This window comes from Hypanus sabinus, chromosome 17 (genome assembly GCF_030144855.1).
Source record: "Hypanus sabinus isolate sHypSab1 chromosome 17, sHypSab1.hap1, whole genome shotgun sequence".
Classification (NCBI taxonomy): Eukaryota; Metazoa; Chordata; class Chondrichthyes; order Myliobatiformes; family Dasyatidae; genus Hypanus; species Hypanus sabinus.
Genome location: NC_082722.1, coordinates 65,607,583 through 65,624,856, shown reverse-complemented (window position 1 = coordinate 65,624,856; position 17,274 = coordinate 65,607,583). Strand labels below are relative to the sequence as shown.

Here is a 17,274-nt window from a genome sequence, read left to right as displayed (position 1 = left end):
ATCATGTTGGAGAGCAGCAGCAGAAAGACCAGAATAGAACTGGGGTGGGGAATTATAGTGACAGCCACTCTTCTGGACTGAACAAAGGCATTACACGAAGCAGTGTCCCAATCTCCATTTGGTTTCCAAAATGTACATGAGATATGCTTTCAGCTCTTCTGCTGGCTGGAGTCATGTTACCCTACCTGACTCAATTTTCAATGGATTCTCTTCATGCTTCCTGTCATCTTTAAAATACTTTCACCACTGGATACATTTTCCACCCTTCCCCCTTTCAGCTGCACCATTCCCTTTTTGACTCTCTGGTCTGATTTTCCATCTCTATGAACCAAACTCCTTCACACAACACTCTCCATATGAGGTATAATACACTTCTCTTTTAACCCATTCCTTCCCACCATCCAGATGCCCCAACAGTCCTAGCAGGTGAAGAAGTGATTCACTTACTTTCTTTCAATAGTTTATTAAGAACTCAGTCAACAGTTTTATCAAACTACTATAAGAATGTTAAAAATGCATTTAATACTTACAACATGTCCGAGAAAGCCAAATACCATCTGGGTGACCACTTTGCAGAACACTTCTGATTAGTCCACAAGAGAGACGCTACAACTTTAATTCCCTCTTGCTCTGATCCACCTGTCTGTGACCTCCAATACCAGTCAACAAGAAGAACAAAGCTTGAGGAATAACACTTCATCGTCTATCTGGGAGATTGCAGATATTGGAATTCTATATCAAATTCAATAATTTTAGTCAGGTAGCATTTTCTATTTGTATCAGAACTGGCTAGCTCTTATGTCGAGTACCTGTATCTTCTTTCTTAATATGAGCTTGGTCTCTTGCTGCACAGATATTTGTTAACATCCTGGCCATTTCCAATATTCTCACGTTGGCTTCAGATTCAACAACTGTTCCGACCTGCATTTCACAACTCTAACATGCTCCTTCTTTTATCTCTATCTTCCTTCATTAACCTCTGAACCAGATGGTTCTGTCAGCATGGAAAACTCATCAGCTATCCTGGCCTTGGTCTATTGCAGATATTCACTTTGTCCTATCCATGCCTCTCCCACTTGCTTTGCAACTTCAAACTTGTCTTTCCACTTTACCAGTTCCAATAACTCTTTAATTCTGCTCTTCTCAAAGATTCAAAAATTCAAAGTACAGTTATTACCAAAATATTTATGCAGTACAGAGCCCTGAGATTCTTCCTCCTGCAGACAGTCATGAAACAAAGAAACACTATGGAAACCATCAGAGGTCTCCACAGACGCTGATTGGCCTGCTGCGCATTTCCAGCATCTTCAGATTTTATTCCAAATTTACATAATCTGCAGGCTTTCTTTTAATTTTTACCTTACCAAATGGTTTGTAAAAAATCCAATTCACTCATCTGATTCTCAGAAACAATAAATTGGAAACTAGCATTTCAAAACAAACTAATAATGTAAAATGCTTTGTAGATTCTCAACAGAACCTGAAGCTGTTATTGCTGCTGTTTTGTATATTTATATGTCTGCTTGCTCCATTATGATAGTACCAATAACATTATACTGTCTTACATCAACAGGCACCTCACAATTTATGTCAAACTGTCAAGCTTCAGGCCATGCCACTCAGGGATTTGTATTAATATTATTTTGTGACTCTATATACTGTATGTGCAGTGTGTGACTATATGTACTGTGTTTTTCACCTTGACATAGAGGAACGATGTCTCATTTTGCTGTATATATGTGTATGGTTAAATGACAGTCAACTTGAACGAAATACTGGAATTACGTGGTGGGAGAGCAGCGTAAAGAAACGTTTTTCTGGATAAACAACTATTCTTGGGAAGGGAACGGGAGAGCCATCAGTGATAGATGTCTCATTTTCTAATCTTTGTCTATTGTTCGTATTCTTCAGCACTGATTTCCTGCAACTCCTCAACTTCCTCCACTTCATCCGCCTCATCCTCTTCTTCATCCTGCTCATCCTCAGAAACCTCTTCCTGAAAATAAATGCAAAGAATGCTCGAGGGAGTTTGAAGATGTGAAAATCTCCAGAGCTTAATGCAACAAGTATGTTGTAGAGAGGTCGGCTCAGCCTAAAGAGAGGGAGCAGATGTGGGATGTTTTGAGGAGAGGGTGTAACTGACAGAGCCCTCATACAGTCATACCAGCCCTTTGGCACAACTAGTCCATGCTGACCAAGACCCCCATCTTACGCTAGTCCCGTTTCCCTACATTTGGCTCATATCCCTCTAAACCAGGGGTCCCAACCTGGGGCCATAGATCTTTCGGTTAATGGTAAGGTCCCATGGCATAAAAAGGTTGGGAACACCTGCTCTAAACATTTTCTATCCATTCTCCTGCCAAAGTTTCTTTTAAATATTGTTAATGTACCTGTTTCAATCATTTCCTCTGGGTGGTGAAGTAACTTGGAGGATGGAGATAACTTGGGATGAAGAACGGAAGTTTGGGTAGGCTGCTGATCTGATTGAAAGATAACTTGGGAATAGGGAATGGGGTGTGGGTAGGCAGCTGATCCCATTGGGAGATTTTAAAAAACCGGCCATGACTGAATGGCAGAGCAGACTTGATGGGCCAAATGGCCTAATTCTGCTCCTTTGTCTTATGGCCTAATGGTCTATATCAGTGATTTGGGTAAACTAGGGCTGAAAGAGGTTCACAAAATTGATCCTGGGAATGAAAGGGTTAACATATGAAGACCATTTGATGGCTCTGGCCCTGTATTTACTGGAGTTTAGAAGGTTGTGGGGGATGTTCATAGTGAAACATTGAAGATTGAAGGGCCTAGATAGAAATGATGTGGAGAGGATGTTTCCAATAGCTGGGGAGTCAGGATACAAAGATGTCCCTTAAGAAAAGAGATGAGGAGGAATTTCTTTAGCCAGGTGGTGGTGAATCTGTGGAATTCATTGCAACAGATGGCTGCGGAGGCCAAGTCACTGGATATATTTAAAGTAGAGGTTGATAGGTTTTTGATTAAGTTATAGGGAGAAGGCAGGAGAGCAGGGTTGAGGGGGAAAGTAAATCAGCCACGGTCAATGGTGGAGAGTCTCACTGGGTGAAATGGCCTAATTCTTCTCCTATGTCTTATACTCGTATTGACGTGCAGTCTAGGTGGGAAGAGTGTGACTTGGGATGGAGAAGACTTTCTGATTTGGAGTATGGGTGTGATGTGGCTTGAGGGTGTGTTTTATGATATGGGAGCACTGCCTGGACGGGGCATGGGACTGAGTTATGACTTGGGCTAGGGGATGGTGAGATGAATGGGGCAGGATGGGCTTGTGCTTTGCCACGTGATTTAAAACAGCATTCTGTCAGTATGGATAAATATAACTTGAAAGGGATCATTTTAAATTACAAGGTCAGTTCTTTTAAACTTTTAAAAATAAAAACACACGAAAGCTTTTAACTTTTATATGCTAATTTATATAGAATGTAATTTCAAGCCCGGAGTCTTTGGACTTCACTGAAGTACTGGAGTCACTAAAGTACCTTACTGATAGGGAGATCAGAGTAAAGGAAGGTCATTCCAAATGAGCTTGCAAATAAAGATTAAATTGGCTTTATGTATCACATGTACAATACATCAAAATATATAGTGAAATGCGTTGTTTGCGCCAAATCATATCAGCCGGGCAGCCCACAAGTGTCACTACGCTTCTGGTACCAGCCAACAACTCACTAGCCTGAACCTTTGCGTCTTTGGAAAGTGGGAGGGAACCAAAGCACCCGAAGGAACACAATGCTGTCGTGGGGAGAAAGTTCAAACTCCTTACAGGCAACAGCGGGAATTGAACCCCCCACCAGAGCTGCAGTAATACTGTGATGCTAACTGCTATGTCACTGCGCTACTTTACCCGTTAACAGGGTTGCTTTACCCAGGCAAAGTAAACAGAGTCTTTGGTCATCAGTCAAAGTATTCTCATTTGAAACGAGTCTACATATTTGCAAAATCTCAGAAAATTTATGACATAGTATGAAGCCTTTCAGCCCATCTTGTTGGTTTTATCATGGCTCTTCAAGAGCTGGTCCAGGTACTACTTAAATGTGAGGAAGATTTCTGCCCTTCATAAGTGTTTTCCAGACCCATGCCACATTTCCTTATCTTCACTCATTCTACTGATATCTTTAAGTCCTGATTTTTGATCCCCTGCTGAGGAAATTAGCCTCTTCACAGCTATGTGCTCTGGGAGTAATTATATTGAAAGCATTGTTAAAATTGAATCCAGGTCTGTCATCTTTCCTTCATACCATTTTGTGAGACTTCAATTTTAGCTTTCATATTAGGCTTATTTAACATCTCTCACTCTTAATATTAGCTCTGTTCCTTTTCTGGAAAACTTTGCGAATGTCAGGATAAAAGAAATATAATCAATTGATCTGTTTCAATTTCTGTTCCAGAACCAGCATTCATAATCTCAGTAGAAAGTGGAAAGTGAATGTGTAGCACTTTGGACACAGAGGGGTTATCAGTGCCTGCTGTTCAATCTACCTGAATCTCTTTTCTGCTGAATCACTTTCTGGTTTTCAGAGGGGATGTGGGAGAGGTAAAGAAGGGATATATCAAAGAGTGAGGCTGCAGTCACCTGACTCAATGCAACTGATCACCACTTAGGAGTGGCACAAGAGATCATTTATTTTATTGATGGCATGCTTGCCTCATTCAAAGGGTTGTAACAACCCTTTAAAAAGGTCTTGAGTTTTCACCTTGGTCACAGCTTTCCTGTCTGATAGCCACCCTCCACTAGGATTCTGCAACACCTCAATAGATTTAAAAGCAACTACTCTGCTGAACTGTGCAAAATTCTAGCTATACATATATGTGTGCCTAAGGCTTTTGAACAGTACTGTATTTTTGTATTTGTCAACGTGGAGCAGAGAATGAGTAAATCTGGCGGGGAGCAAACCTGTTGGGAATGGCGAGGGTGCAGCCCTGCAGAAGGGGTGTGGGGCAGGTGGCAGAGAAGGAGTGTCAGAGTTGGGAAGGGGGCAGTGGTGTGGATGCAGACACACCCAGCCCTGAGACACCGGGCAAGAGCATTTGATTCCAAACCATTGGTTAATTGATCACTTCAGAATGTCTTTCTGGTGCCTTCCCCTCTCCCTTCTCCTTTTCCCAACCATGATTCCCCTCTCCCTGCCCCCTTCCCACTCTCAGTCCACAATAGAGACTCATATCAGAATCAAGTTTATCATTATCACTCACATATGTCATAAACTTTTGTTTGTGGCAGCAGTACAGTCCAATATATAAAATTACTACAGTACTGTTCTAAAGTCTTAAGCATCCTAGCTATATTCTGTATATGTGCCTAAGACTTTTGTGCCACTGTAGTAAGACAAGGACATCTGAGTTACTGTCGTCTTCCTGTCAGCTTGAACCAGTCTGGCCATTCTTCTCTGACCTCTCTCATTAACAATCAGAAATGCTGAAAATTTTTTTCTTTTTCCCACCACTCTCTATAAACTCCTGACATTGTGCATGAAAATCCAAGAGATCAACAGTTTCTGAGGTATTCAAACCACCCTGTCTGGCACCAACAGTCCTTCCACTTCAAACTCACTTTTCCTCCCCATTCTCATGTTTGGTCTGAACAACAACTGAACCCCTTGGCCATGTCTACGTGCTTTTATACATTGAGTTACTGCGATGTGATTGGCTGATTAGATATTTACAAACAAGAGACCATGGGTATCTAATAAAGTGGCCACTGAGTATATTTCTCAGTAACACACGGTGAATCTAAATGCTGCAAGTGGCAGCAAATGTTACGATTAATTGATCCTTTTCTGAAAGGAAACTCTCATTGGTTACTTCCCAAACTGCAGCCCTGAGGGAGTGATGGGAGCAGGTTCGACAGTAATCATCAAACAGGAAGGAGATCCACAGTTGAAGGGGAGAAGTATTCCAGGGAATTAGGAAAAAGAGAAAGTGAGGGATTGTTTTTCAATAGAACGAGAAAATACTCAATGGATTCGGTGGTATGACTGCCGAATAACAATGGCGCATGTGTTTTCCTGGTATCTGTCATGGTCCCATCTGGCAATTCCCCATTACCTCTTTAATTGGGCCCTATCCCCCTGGCCTGATTTCCAATCGTTCCCAATTCAGCAAATTCCACACACCTGCTTCCCATCAGTAACTGCGGGATAAAAACCCTGGAAACACAACAAGGAACTGCCAATTCGTCGGTCACCTCTTGTACGAGTGATCTCGTCTCGTGGTTATTTAGGACTGGCAGTTCTTAGTTCTGCATCGTCTCCTGGATTCTCCATGTGAACCTTGTCTCTGCATAAAGACTCTTTGAGATACTGGCTCTCTGTTTGCAGTGGTGCTAATGCCTAATGACTGTGCCTCAGTGCCTGTGTCCCGCACCTGGGTTCATTCCCCAGCCACGTCCCTGCGACAGTACCAATGAATAGAGGGTAGTTCCTCCTTTATTCGCCCAGGGTGTTACTCAGCTCTGAGTGCAGAGTGACTCTCTGCACTATTACAGTGCCAATGGCTTGTGTTTAGTTTCTGCCACTGTCTGTAAGGAGCTCTCCCCATGACCTTATGGGTTTCCGCTGGGAATTCCAGTTTGCTCCCACATTTCAGAAACACACAGAATAAGGTTAATTGGTGTCTGAAGCGTTGCAACAATTGCTGACAGCCCCCAGGTAATTAATACATACAACACGTTCAATGTACATGTGACAAATAAAGCTCATCTTTAAAAGTCCATTGTGACGTGGTGCAAATTTGATGGACTATATGGTCTTCTCCTGCCCATCTATCTTCACTGTTTGCATCCTCCCAGCTTGCAACATCCCACTGTCCGTTGAGGCAATAATTGAAATATTCCGCATTACCTGTCGACCAGCGGAGCGTCGAGGAGCCAAGGTGCTGTGAGCTTGAGATGGACGTGCATCGCTCTCGAGTTCACCAATGGAAATCTGTGACCTAAACACCTGCAGGAGAGAAAAGGCACATCTGCACTTAGTGTTGAGTTCTGGTCGCCTCATTACAGGAAGGATGTGTGGAAGCTTTGGAGTGAGTTCAGAGGAGATTTACCAGAAAGCTGCTTGGATTGAGAGAGCATGTGGAGCCAAGCATCGAGGTGGAGCAGGTAGATTGGGGACTTTTTAGAGACTCTTAGATAGACAGATAAAAAAAAGATGGAAGGGTCAGATTGATTTTAGAGCAGGTTCAAAGGTCAACACAACACGATGGGTGAAAGGGCATGTACTGTCTTGTAATGTTCTGAAACAGGTGTTCTATAGCAATGAGAAATGAAATCTAGTGAACAGAGGAAAAGAATTGAGGCTGTACTGCCTCCTATTGAGCTACTTCTTTTGGTCACCTGCCCATTTGCTCTTCAGTGCCCCAGGATACATGGGGAAGAGAAGCTTGCTTTAGCTGACCCCCCCCCCCCATATCATCTAGATCAGAGTGCAGCACACTTTATACTTGCTAAGTGTTTAAGGCAAGATAAATCGATGATGTGGGAACACTATCTTCACTGGTGTTATCAGAGAGGCCTAATCGCAACAGAAGCTTTGTTTATGATCTAGATGTGGCTATTGGGACAATATTTTCATAGAGTCATACAGCATGGAAAAGGGTTCCTCAGAACACTGACTTCACACTGACCATACACACTAAGCCCATAGCGTTCTCCAGACATTCCAACAACTCCCTCAAATTCTAACACCTAGATTAAGATGGCACTACTCAACATGGGCAACAGCTTACTGGTCGTTTTGAAAAGCAAGAAATCCGACTAAATACCCTATTATTAACACTTTTTATTTGGAAATTGTGGTAAACGATCACCACAAACAACGCAGAGGCTGGTCCGAGTGTCAAGGCATGCAGGTGCGGGACAAAGTCGGAATGAGGTGGAGGCATGTTCCAGGAGAATTTGGAGAGAAGTGGCAATGTTGAAACCTTGGGGGCAAAGTTGGAACAAGTGGAGTGGAGAAAGACTGAAGCAAAGTTGTTTCAGATCCCACCCACCTAAACCGAGAGCAAGGTTCGATCCATCTAAGTACCATGCCAACCTGGAAAGTCCGAGTACAGGCTGGAGGTGGCCCAGAGCATATCATTGTGGCAGGGTCCAGGTGATTGGACAATTTAAATAGGGGCCAGACAGACTGAAAAGGTAGGGTGTTGGGACCAGAGGTGAGGGTTGAGTCAGTTCTGCTCTGCGACATTTTACTCTGCTCCTCTTCACGCTGAGGCTGAGGCTGTGCCCCAGCTGCTATGTGCTTTGCGTCTGGGAGCTTCATGCCAATTTGCCCTGCTAAATGATGAACTGAGACCGAGGCTGTGGGCCTACTCCAGCTGTCTCAAGCTCCGGGTCTGTGGACTCAATTTGGTTTGGAATGCTGTTGCTTGTTTCTATTGTTTGCATGATTTGTGTTTTTTCCCCTCTTCCTCTGTGTATTGGGTGTTTGTTAGTCTTTGTTTATTGGGTTCTTTTGGGTTTCTTGTTTTTGTGGCTGCCTGTGAGCAGATGAATCTCAAGTTTGTATAATTTATACATACTTTGACAATAAATGTACTTTGAACTCACCAGGAGTGGCTGATTAGCCACCAATTTTCACATTTTTGGAGGAGTCATAGAGCACCATGCACAGAAGCATGCCCTTCAGCCCATCTTGTCCATGCCGAACTGTAATCCTGCCTAGTCCCATCAATTTGTACATGGCCTATAGCCCTCTCATCCATGTAACTTATCGAAACTTTTCTTAAAATGGTTGCAATTGAACTCATATCCACCACTCGGTCCACACCTGCACCACCTTCTGAGGGAAGAACTCCCCCCCCCCCCCACCAATTCCCCTTAAGTATTTCACTTTTCACCCTTAAACTTTGACCTTTAGTTCTGGTCTCACCCAACCTCAGTGGAAAAAGCCTGCTTGCATTTAACCTTTTCTATTTGGGAGAACATCAGAACACAGTAAGGAAGCCCACACAGTCACAGGGAAAGCACGCAAACTCCACACAGACAGCATGAGATTTGTGAGGCAAAGACTCTACTAGCTGAGACACTGTGCTGTTGGTTAAAGTTCTACAACCATGTTGCTGACATTATGCTGCTACTGATCTTGATTTGGGAGGGTGCTCCAGACTAATACTTAGTTAGCAAGTTGCAGTGCCAAGCACCCAAGTAGATCAGTTGCTCGACATTCAGGGAGAAGTCAGGAAGCCTGGCAAAATTGGGAATTTCTCCAATCAGAGGCTGGAAACAGCACAAGAGCCACTTCACGTTTGTCACTCAGAGAGTGGTTGGTGCGTGGAATGCACTGCCTGAGTCAGTGGGGGAGGCAGATACACTAGTGAAGTTTAAGAGACTACTAGACAGGTATATGAAGGAATTTAAGTTGGGGGGGGTTATATGGGAGGCAGGGTTTGAGGGTCGGCACAACATTGTGGGCCGAAGGGTCTGTAATGTGCTGTACTGTTCTATTCTAGTGTCACAGTGAACACAGCCAATGGAGGCCTCCCCTGAATCCTGGAATGCATGGGGTGGGGGTGCATACAAGGCATGAAAGTCGGAACATGAATGCAGAACTGATGCTGGGATCTCATGTGCCGGTTTGAGCCTGAGGAGATCTGAGACCCTGAGAGCATAAAGTTGTTGTGAAATGATTTCTAGGTTGCTGGGGTCCACTAGGAACATCGACTGTGAGCACAGGAAAACGATTTTGCCCTTGTACAAAGCTTGGTCAGAACTCAGCACGTCCAGATTTGGCCCTTTCAATTATTTTTTTTTTCCGACGTCCTTTTAAATCTCTTAATTTAATCTGATTCAGAATATTAATCGATTAAAAAATAATCCGAATTTTCAGTTATTGGCTTTCATTTGTTCGTACCTTGCTTTCAGACTTGAGCGCATCTTGGAAGTAGCCAGGAAGTGAGCTGTTCACTGGAAAATGCAATCAGCCTTGTGGACAGTTGGAATTCTGAAGCCTATGACTAATTCCTTATGGCTGATTGTGGGAGATCAGCTGATTTTGGAAAAGGTGAAGAGCAAGCAAGATAATCCTGGGTCAAACTACTTTCAGCCAACTAGTCCTTAGGCCTTGGTATCTTACTTACACTTTTGAGAAGGCTCGGAGATCATCTATTTACATATAACAATGCTATGAAGGATGACTATTGTGTTCCAGTTAATGGTTTGTTCTAGTTGGATTAGTTAGGACAGGAAATCATGATTTTAGTTTGCTGGAACTGGATATTGAGGGGAGGTGTTTGTTTTTCAAAAGAGCAGAGGCCCTTTGGAACACCTCGCTGTTCTTCCCATGGTACTAACCCGCTGTTCCTTCAAGCTAGATATGATCTAGAATGAGGTAATCATCATTTGTTAGTTTAGCAGATAGGCACTAAAAGGAATTCTGTCCATCCTGATCTTCTGAGCTAATTTTGGTTGCCTTGGGATTCTAGTGAAAATAATTCACATTTTCTTTCCCAAATCAATCTTTACCTCTTTTGGGCAATTGACTTTGAATGGGTATTTATTGTGATGTTCAGAGGTATGGTAACTATGTAGGGCAAATTAATTGAAGTGGGGAGTTCTTTTCCTCTCTGTCAATCTGCCCTTATTCATATGTTCATGCAGTATTCCACTCTGAAGGTTCTAAAGCCTATAAAACTTAAAGCATTTTTATAAATATGTTAGACCAGTGTTTCAGACAATGGTGTTGCTTTCATAAACGTGACTTCTTCCAACATTCCTGAAACTCAGGTGAAGTCAGACAGGGTGGGGAGCTCCACACTTTGCTCTACAGATCCCTGGCCACTCTTTGTCTCTTCTCCAGTCATTGGTATGTCAGCCTTGCTGATGCCATGCTGAAAAGCATTGTGCATTATTTCACAAGTTTAATTTTGAAAAAGAAAAATCCAGGCCTCAATCTGTTACAGGAACTGAACTCAGTTACACTCACTCTTAATGTACCTCAAGGTCCTTCCCTTCGTCCAAGTTGTTCAAGCACTGGAAGGCATTTGTGTACACCTCAAGGGCTTTGGCATGGAATATCATCTCAATCGTCACGAAGTTTGTGAAGATATCCTATGGGGAGAAAAACAAAACACTCCTGAAAGCATTCCAGGTGTGGTGATCAATAAACTGTCTTGGAGGAGTCACTTGCCCCTTCTCTGCCCTCTCTCAAGACCCCTGTCTTGATGATGCTTTGAGAAATGCATTTCTTGTTACGGGCACAAAACCGGTGCTCATGATAGACGGAATGGACTGAGACTGGAAAAGGGAACAAGTCACTTGAGAAACAGGTGCTGCTCAAATGTAAAGATCATAGTCTGACGCAAAATGAAGGCACAGAAAGACCAAGCAGTGATGTGCAGAGGCCTCTGAACCTGGGAAGAGTGTGGCAAAGAAAAGTCTTCAAGCAAGGTGGGAAACTAATCTCTAACAATGAATAGCTGTCTTCATACCTTCAAGTCCTTGAGTTTCTGCTTCTGAAATTTGAAAATGATCTCTTCCAGCTGATATGTAGTGTGGTTGACATCGACTGAAGCCTTCTGCACGTTGGCTTCAGCCTAGGGTAGAAAAGCCAATACTCTCATTCAGTCAGAGTCATTAATATGGAAGCAACACATAACCCTGTACAGATTCACCATTGTCTGAAACACACATTGCACTCCACACTGCAGGACAGAGAATGGCAAGCAGAATGAAACACACATTCCTCTCAGATCAAACAATTTGCCTTGATATTTCTTAACAGCAAAAAGAAACATGCATGTTTTGTAATCTGCATTTTAGAGTATCTCCTCTATTTGGGCTGATATTTTGTTCCATTTAGTTTTTGAAACTATTTCTAGTGAATTATACCATGGAATAAAATATCTAGACAGGAGGAAGGGTCTTTAACAAAGGATCTGCCTTTCTCATGTCCATGATTGCTGGGTTGACTGGACAATGATCTGCGTCCTTGTTCACACAGAAAATGCTGGAGGAACTCAGCAGGCCAGACAGCATCTATGGAAAAGAGTAAATAGTCGATGTTTCCGGCCGATGAACATTTCGGCTGATTGACGTTTTCCATAGATGCTGCCTGGCCTGCTGAGTTCCTCCAGTATTTTGTGTGTGTTGCTCAGATTTCCAACATCTGCAGATGTTCTTGTCTTAGTGCATCCTTGTTCCCCTGGTTTCCAACGTGTCACAGCAGCAAATCATCAGGACCATTGATACAGAAATATTCATCAAGGAAACTAGATGCTGGAAAAACAAACCAGAGAGGCATCATCTGTGGAAAATGATGCATCCCGAAAGGGTCTAATTTGATAGCAGAATCCATGAGAATAAGAGAGGTGTCCCCCTGTTTCTAGGTCAGACAAATGGTCTTTGAGCTGAAAATCTAATCTGTTTCATTTCTCTTTGACACAGAGATGTGGGTTCAAAACTCACTGTGGCAGCTGGGGAACTTATACTCAAGTAAAGCTGGGAAATTAAATGAAACTAATCTCTCTAACGGTGGCCGTGAAACCGCCAGAGAGTTGTAAAGACCCATCCTGTTTACCAGTGCCCAGCAGGGAAGGAAATACACTGCATCTACTCCATTAGGCTTCTGTGTGATTCCAGGCCCAGTACCATAATTAGCTGATTGCTCAGTTGGAGGGGAATTAGAAATGGCCAGTAAATGCCTGCATTACCAGTGACATCAACATGTGAGCATTTGACAGCAGAACCCTGTTTCGAAGTTCCTGTCACTATAATACTCAAGTTGTGGGTGCTGAATGAAACATCACATTCAAACAGCCTCATTGAAAATGGAGTGGTCAAGCAAACAGCATTAATGAAGAAATGAAGCGACAGCTAACATGAGGGTTACTATAGATTCAGGAAGTCAACAGGAACACACACAAAATGCTGGAGGAACTAAGGACTCCTGATGAATCGTCCCAGCCAGAAACATTAATTGTTTATTCCACTCCATAGATGCCGTCTGCCCTACTGAGGTCTCCAGCATTTTGATGTGTGTGGTGTGTTAAATGCTAGACCTTGCACCCGTGTTTGATCCCAGCTGAGTGGAGCAAAGTAATTTTTTCTTCCTTATCGGTTGTGTGCCGGGGTTACTATGCAGGATCCTCCTGTTCATTAGTACAGCGGCAAACATTCACCCTGAGACTACTGCACCTCAAGAAGGCAACTCCGAACTGTGCTTTTGAGAGGCAGTCTGTTTGGGCATTAGTTGTTGGCCCTGAGAGTGAGTGACTTTCTCCCAGAATCTTAGAGGATTCCTCTTAGGAGAGAGGCAAATTCTTTCCTTCGTATCCTTCAGGAAGAGCACAGCAGCCAGTGTAATGCTATTATAGCGCTAGCAACCTAGGTTCAATCGCTGTCGCTGTCTGTGCAGAGTTTGTACGTTCTCCTAGTGACCACCCTGTGGCTGCTCTGGTTTCCTCCCACATTCCAAAGACACGCAGGTCAGTAGGTTAATAGGTCACATGGTGTAATTGGGTGGCGTGGGCTCGGTAACCCAGAAGTGTCTGTTACCGTGCTGTATCGCGAAATAAACATTAAAATAAAAACAATTAAAGATTACACTTCCTCTCAGGAATGTCCCTACTCTCTGCCACTTACCTTTTCAGCAACTTCCTGTCAGTGCCATACCTACTTCCTGCACCTTCCCTTTCCCACCCCTGGCAACAGAATGGGAGGCCCACCAAACCGAGCACAAATCACACCACACCACATACTCGAAGGAGATGTCACTTACCTTCACCAAGGCCGACTACAGCGATTGATCAGAAAAATGATGAATTATTTACTGATCTCACAACTAGTCGAAGGAATACCCCAGGAAAATATTTCAGAATGTTTCTAGCTTTGATATAATGAGAAACATTAAGTGGTGGGAAGTACAGTGTTTCTGCTTGAAATCAAGACCGGTTGCTGCTGTGGTAATCTAATCAGACATTGACAATGCTCCTGGAGTATTCCTGAAACACTTTCATATTAGCATGTAGTTTGCTATCCACAGTGAATTAAAAAGTGCTCTTAGCCATCACTGATTTCAGCTCTTTCTATGGACTAGGTTAGATGCTGTGTACTTTGGTGACCAGTCTCAGTGGTCATCCTTTGGATGTGGGACAGACCAGGCCTGATGGTAATCTTGTTCAGGCACAATCCTGACCAGAAGATCATGCGGCAAGATGGTGGCACAACTGTTCGCAGAGGCCTCTTCGGGGTCAACAAAGAGTGCAACTGTTGTACTTAAATGTGCACCTAATGTACACAAGATTCTGCTAAACGTTAAGAACTCAAAGGACTGCAGGTCTACGCCATCAGCGAGTTGCCCGCTGACGGAGGTAATTAAGGAGCTGCACAATGTGCTGCTGCTTGGGTTGATGGAGGCTTACTGTCGAATAGCGAGTGGCCATCGTGGTCACTTTTCTTGTGTTTTCAAAACCCCTTTGGAGGTATTGTTAATCTGGTACACTGTGAGTTCGATTCACTGATTTATTGGGTGTGAGCAGGGGCGGATGGAGGAGGCCTAGTACTCGGTGGCAGTGAGGGGTAGGCCTGAAGCCATGGTGTCCCCTGTTTATAGCCCCCAGAGATGAAGCTGTTGTGCTTCATCGGGGGTAGTGTGGCATGCTGTCCAGAACAGAGTTGGAGCTGCCCTCCCCACACAGGGTTTCACTCGGCAAAGGACAAGCTCTGTTATGGCCGACTACAGATTTTTAGCAGCACTCAATGGACTCGGGCTGCCGGAGGCGAGACATCCGAGCCATCGTGCTCTACTAGGGGCAAGTGAAGTGCAGTTGTGGCAAATGAAGATTTAAATGGGACTGAGGGGTCTGGTCTGGTTGTGGTTCTTACTAATATTCTACACGTGCTTGTATGTGCATGGACTGGGCCCCAAAGCCAAGGATTTACCTAAAGGGAGTCGGGCAGCGGGGTGAGAGCTGGGTGTCAAAGCCATGGTGTCACCTAGTGAGCATCGAGGGCCAGTCTACAGATGATATTAGTGGGTTGGGGGAGGATATAATCCAGACTTGTACGCATCAAGCCGTGGTGTGGCGGGTTGGGGGAAGGAGGGGGGACTCAGAACTCTTACTTAGTGGTTGTGACCTCGTGTGTGACTGTTGGTAACTTGCACTTTGCATCTTGACCCCGGAGTAATGCTGTCTCATTTGGCTGTATTCATGAGTAGTTAAATGACAATTAAACTTGAATTGAATTGAATAAGATAAAGGAGCAGAAATAGTCCAATTGGTTCGTTGACTTTGCTTCGCCATTCAATCTTACATCCCCAATATGCTCCCTTTTTCCAGCAATCCTTAATCCCCTTGCCAGTCAAGAGCCTAGCACCCTTTGACTTAAATACAAACAATGACTTGGATCCACAGCTATGTGTGGCAAATAATTGCATTGATTCACCGCCCTCTGGCGAAAGAAATTCCTCCCAATCTCAATTTTCAAAGGATGGTGCTTAATTCTGAGGCTGTGCCCTTGGATTCTGGACTCTCACTAATGGAAACTTCCTCCCCACATCCACTCTATCCAAGCCTTTCAGTATTTGAAACGTTTCAATGAGATCCCTCCTCATCCTTAAGAACTCCATCAAGTACACCCAAACTCCCCTCATTCATTAAGCTTTTCGCTCAATTGACTGACCACTTGGTCATTAAAAAAGTAACGAATTCCCTTACAAGGTTATCACTGGATAATGATTATCAATGAGATTCCTAGCTGCAATTTTTTAACCCAAGATCATTTTGAGTCCTATGCAATAGTGTCAAGGTCCATCTGTTCAATCCAAGCTTCAACAATCTTTGTCACCTGCATCAGTCAACACCATTTTGGGCAGCAGTTCTGTTGACTGGGAATTCAGTAGTTGGATAAGGATGGAGAAAAACTGGCCTTTAGTCTGTAGTGCTAAATGTTGTAATGTCTTTTGCAATAATAAGTGGTGATTAGATGCACTTCCCTACACTTCAATGCAATAATTAGAGATTAATTTCTCCCCAATGGGCTTTGATCAATATTGAATACCTTAATTACCGCTCACAACCATTTTCGAGCTTAAATGTGGCAAGTTACATCATTAACACCATTAGTCAATCCTTGGGAAACTTCTGTTTCCAAGCTCTTTTCGAAGTCTTATTTCTGAGATACAGATCTGAAACGCACACACGTACCATTGACTAGGATTATCGATTAAGGAAGAAAACAGCAACATTATATAGCAATATCTAATCTGATTTGCATTTTAAATTTCAAAAACTGTGACATCTACACAAAATATGGAATGTTTAATTTGTTTCTGCAATTGCGGCCAAATACACACAGTCTATTACAAATTGGTAAACTGGTACATCTCCAAGTTTGCAGGTGAGACCACCATGATGGACTGTATCTCAGATAATGACAAATCAGAGAATAAGATGGGAACAGAGAGCCTGGTGAAAGGGAGTGATGACAACAGCCATTTCCTCAACGTCAGTCAAAGAAACGAGCTGCTCACTGACTCTGTGAAGGGAGAGGATGCAGTGCACACGCTCCCAGTTTTCAGCCATTGTGATGAGGTGGAAAGTGTTGAGAGTTCCAGGTTTCTAGGAGTGAATATCACCAATAGCCTGTTGGGGTACAACCACGTTGCTCTCACAGCCTAGAAAGTTCACCAGCACCTCTACTTCCTCAGGAGGCTAAAGAAAATTGGCTTGTCCCCTTTGAACCTCATCGATTTTTACCGATGTTCCATAGGGAGCATCAACTGCTCTGTACGTGACTGCAGAGAATTGTGGACATAATTCAGCACATCACGGAAACGAGTCTCCCCCTATGGGCTCCATCTATTCTTCATGATGCCAACATAATCAAAACCCCACCCACCCAGGATATCCACTCTGCTTCCAGAGTTCAAAGTTTAAAGTATATTTATTATCGAAGTATTTATACATTACACAACCTTGAGATATGTGTCCTTACAGAAACCCAAAAGAACACCCAATGTGCAGAGAGAGAGAGAGAGAAAAAACAAATTATGCAAACAGTAAAAGTAAGCAAATAGCATTTAGAAGGAAAGTGAGTCCATGGACACGAAACTGAGAGCAGGCCCAAAGGCTCGGGCTCGGTTTAGCACAGAGCAGTACACGGAGCCTGGAGCAGCCTCTCACTGTGCTGAAAATGAAAACAGCCAAAAGCATGTACCACCAGGGTGAAGAACAGATCCTCCCCTGATCTTACAACACTGCTGTACGGTTCCCTGGTATGATAAGGTGGACTCTTGACCTCTTGCACTG

General features: G+C 43.5%; 1 protein-coding gene across 1 annotated transcript in view; it reads right to left on the bottom strand.

Moving 5' to 3' along the window:
* LOC132407008 (CBY1-interacting BAR domain-containing protein 2-like) overlaps positions 1-17,274 on the bottom strand; it is a 40,318-nt gene continuing 23,044 nt past the window's right edge. The window contains exons 6-9 of the mRNA XM_059993210.1: positions 11,455-11,559; positions 10,961-11,074; positions 6,870-6,968; positions 1-1,996 (exon numbers count right to left, since the gene is read on the bottom strand). Of these exons, the coding sequence (XP_059849193.1) occupies positions 1,892-1,996; positions 6,870-6,968; positions 10,961-11,074; positions 11,455-11,559 (423 nt within the window). The 3' untranslated portion in view covers positions 1-1,891. The remainder of the gene's footprint in view (positions 1,997-6,869; positions 6,969-10,960; positions 11,075-11,454; positions 11,560-17,274) is intronic.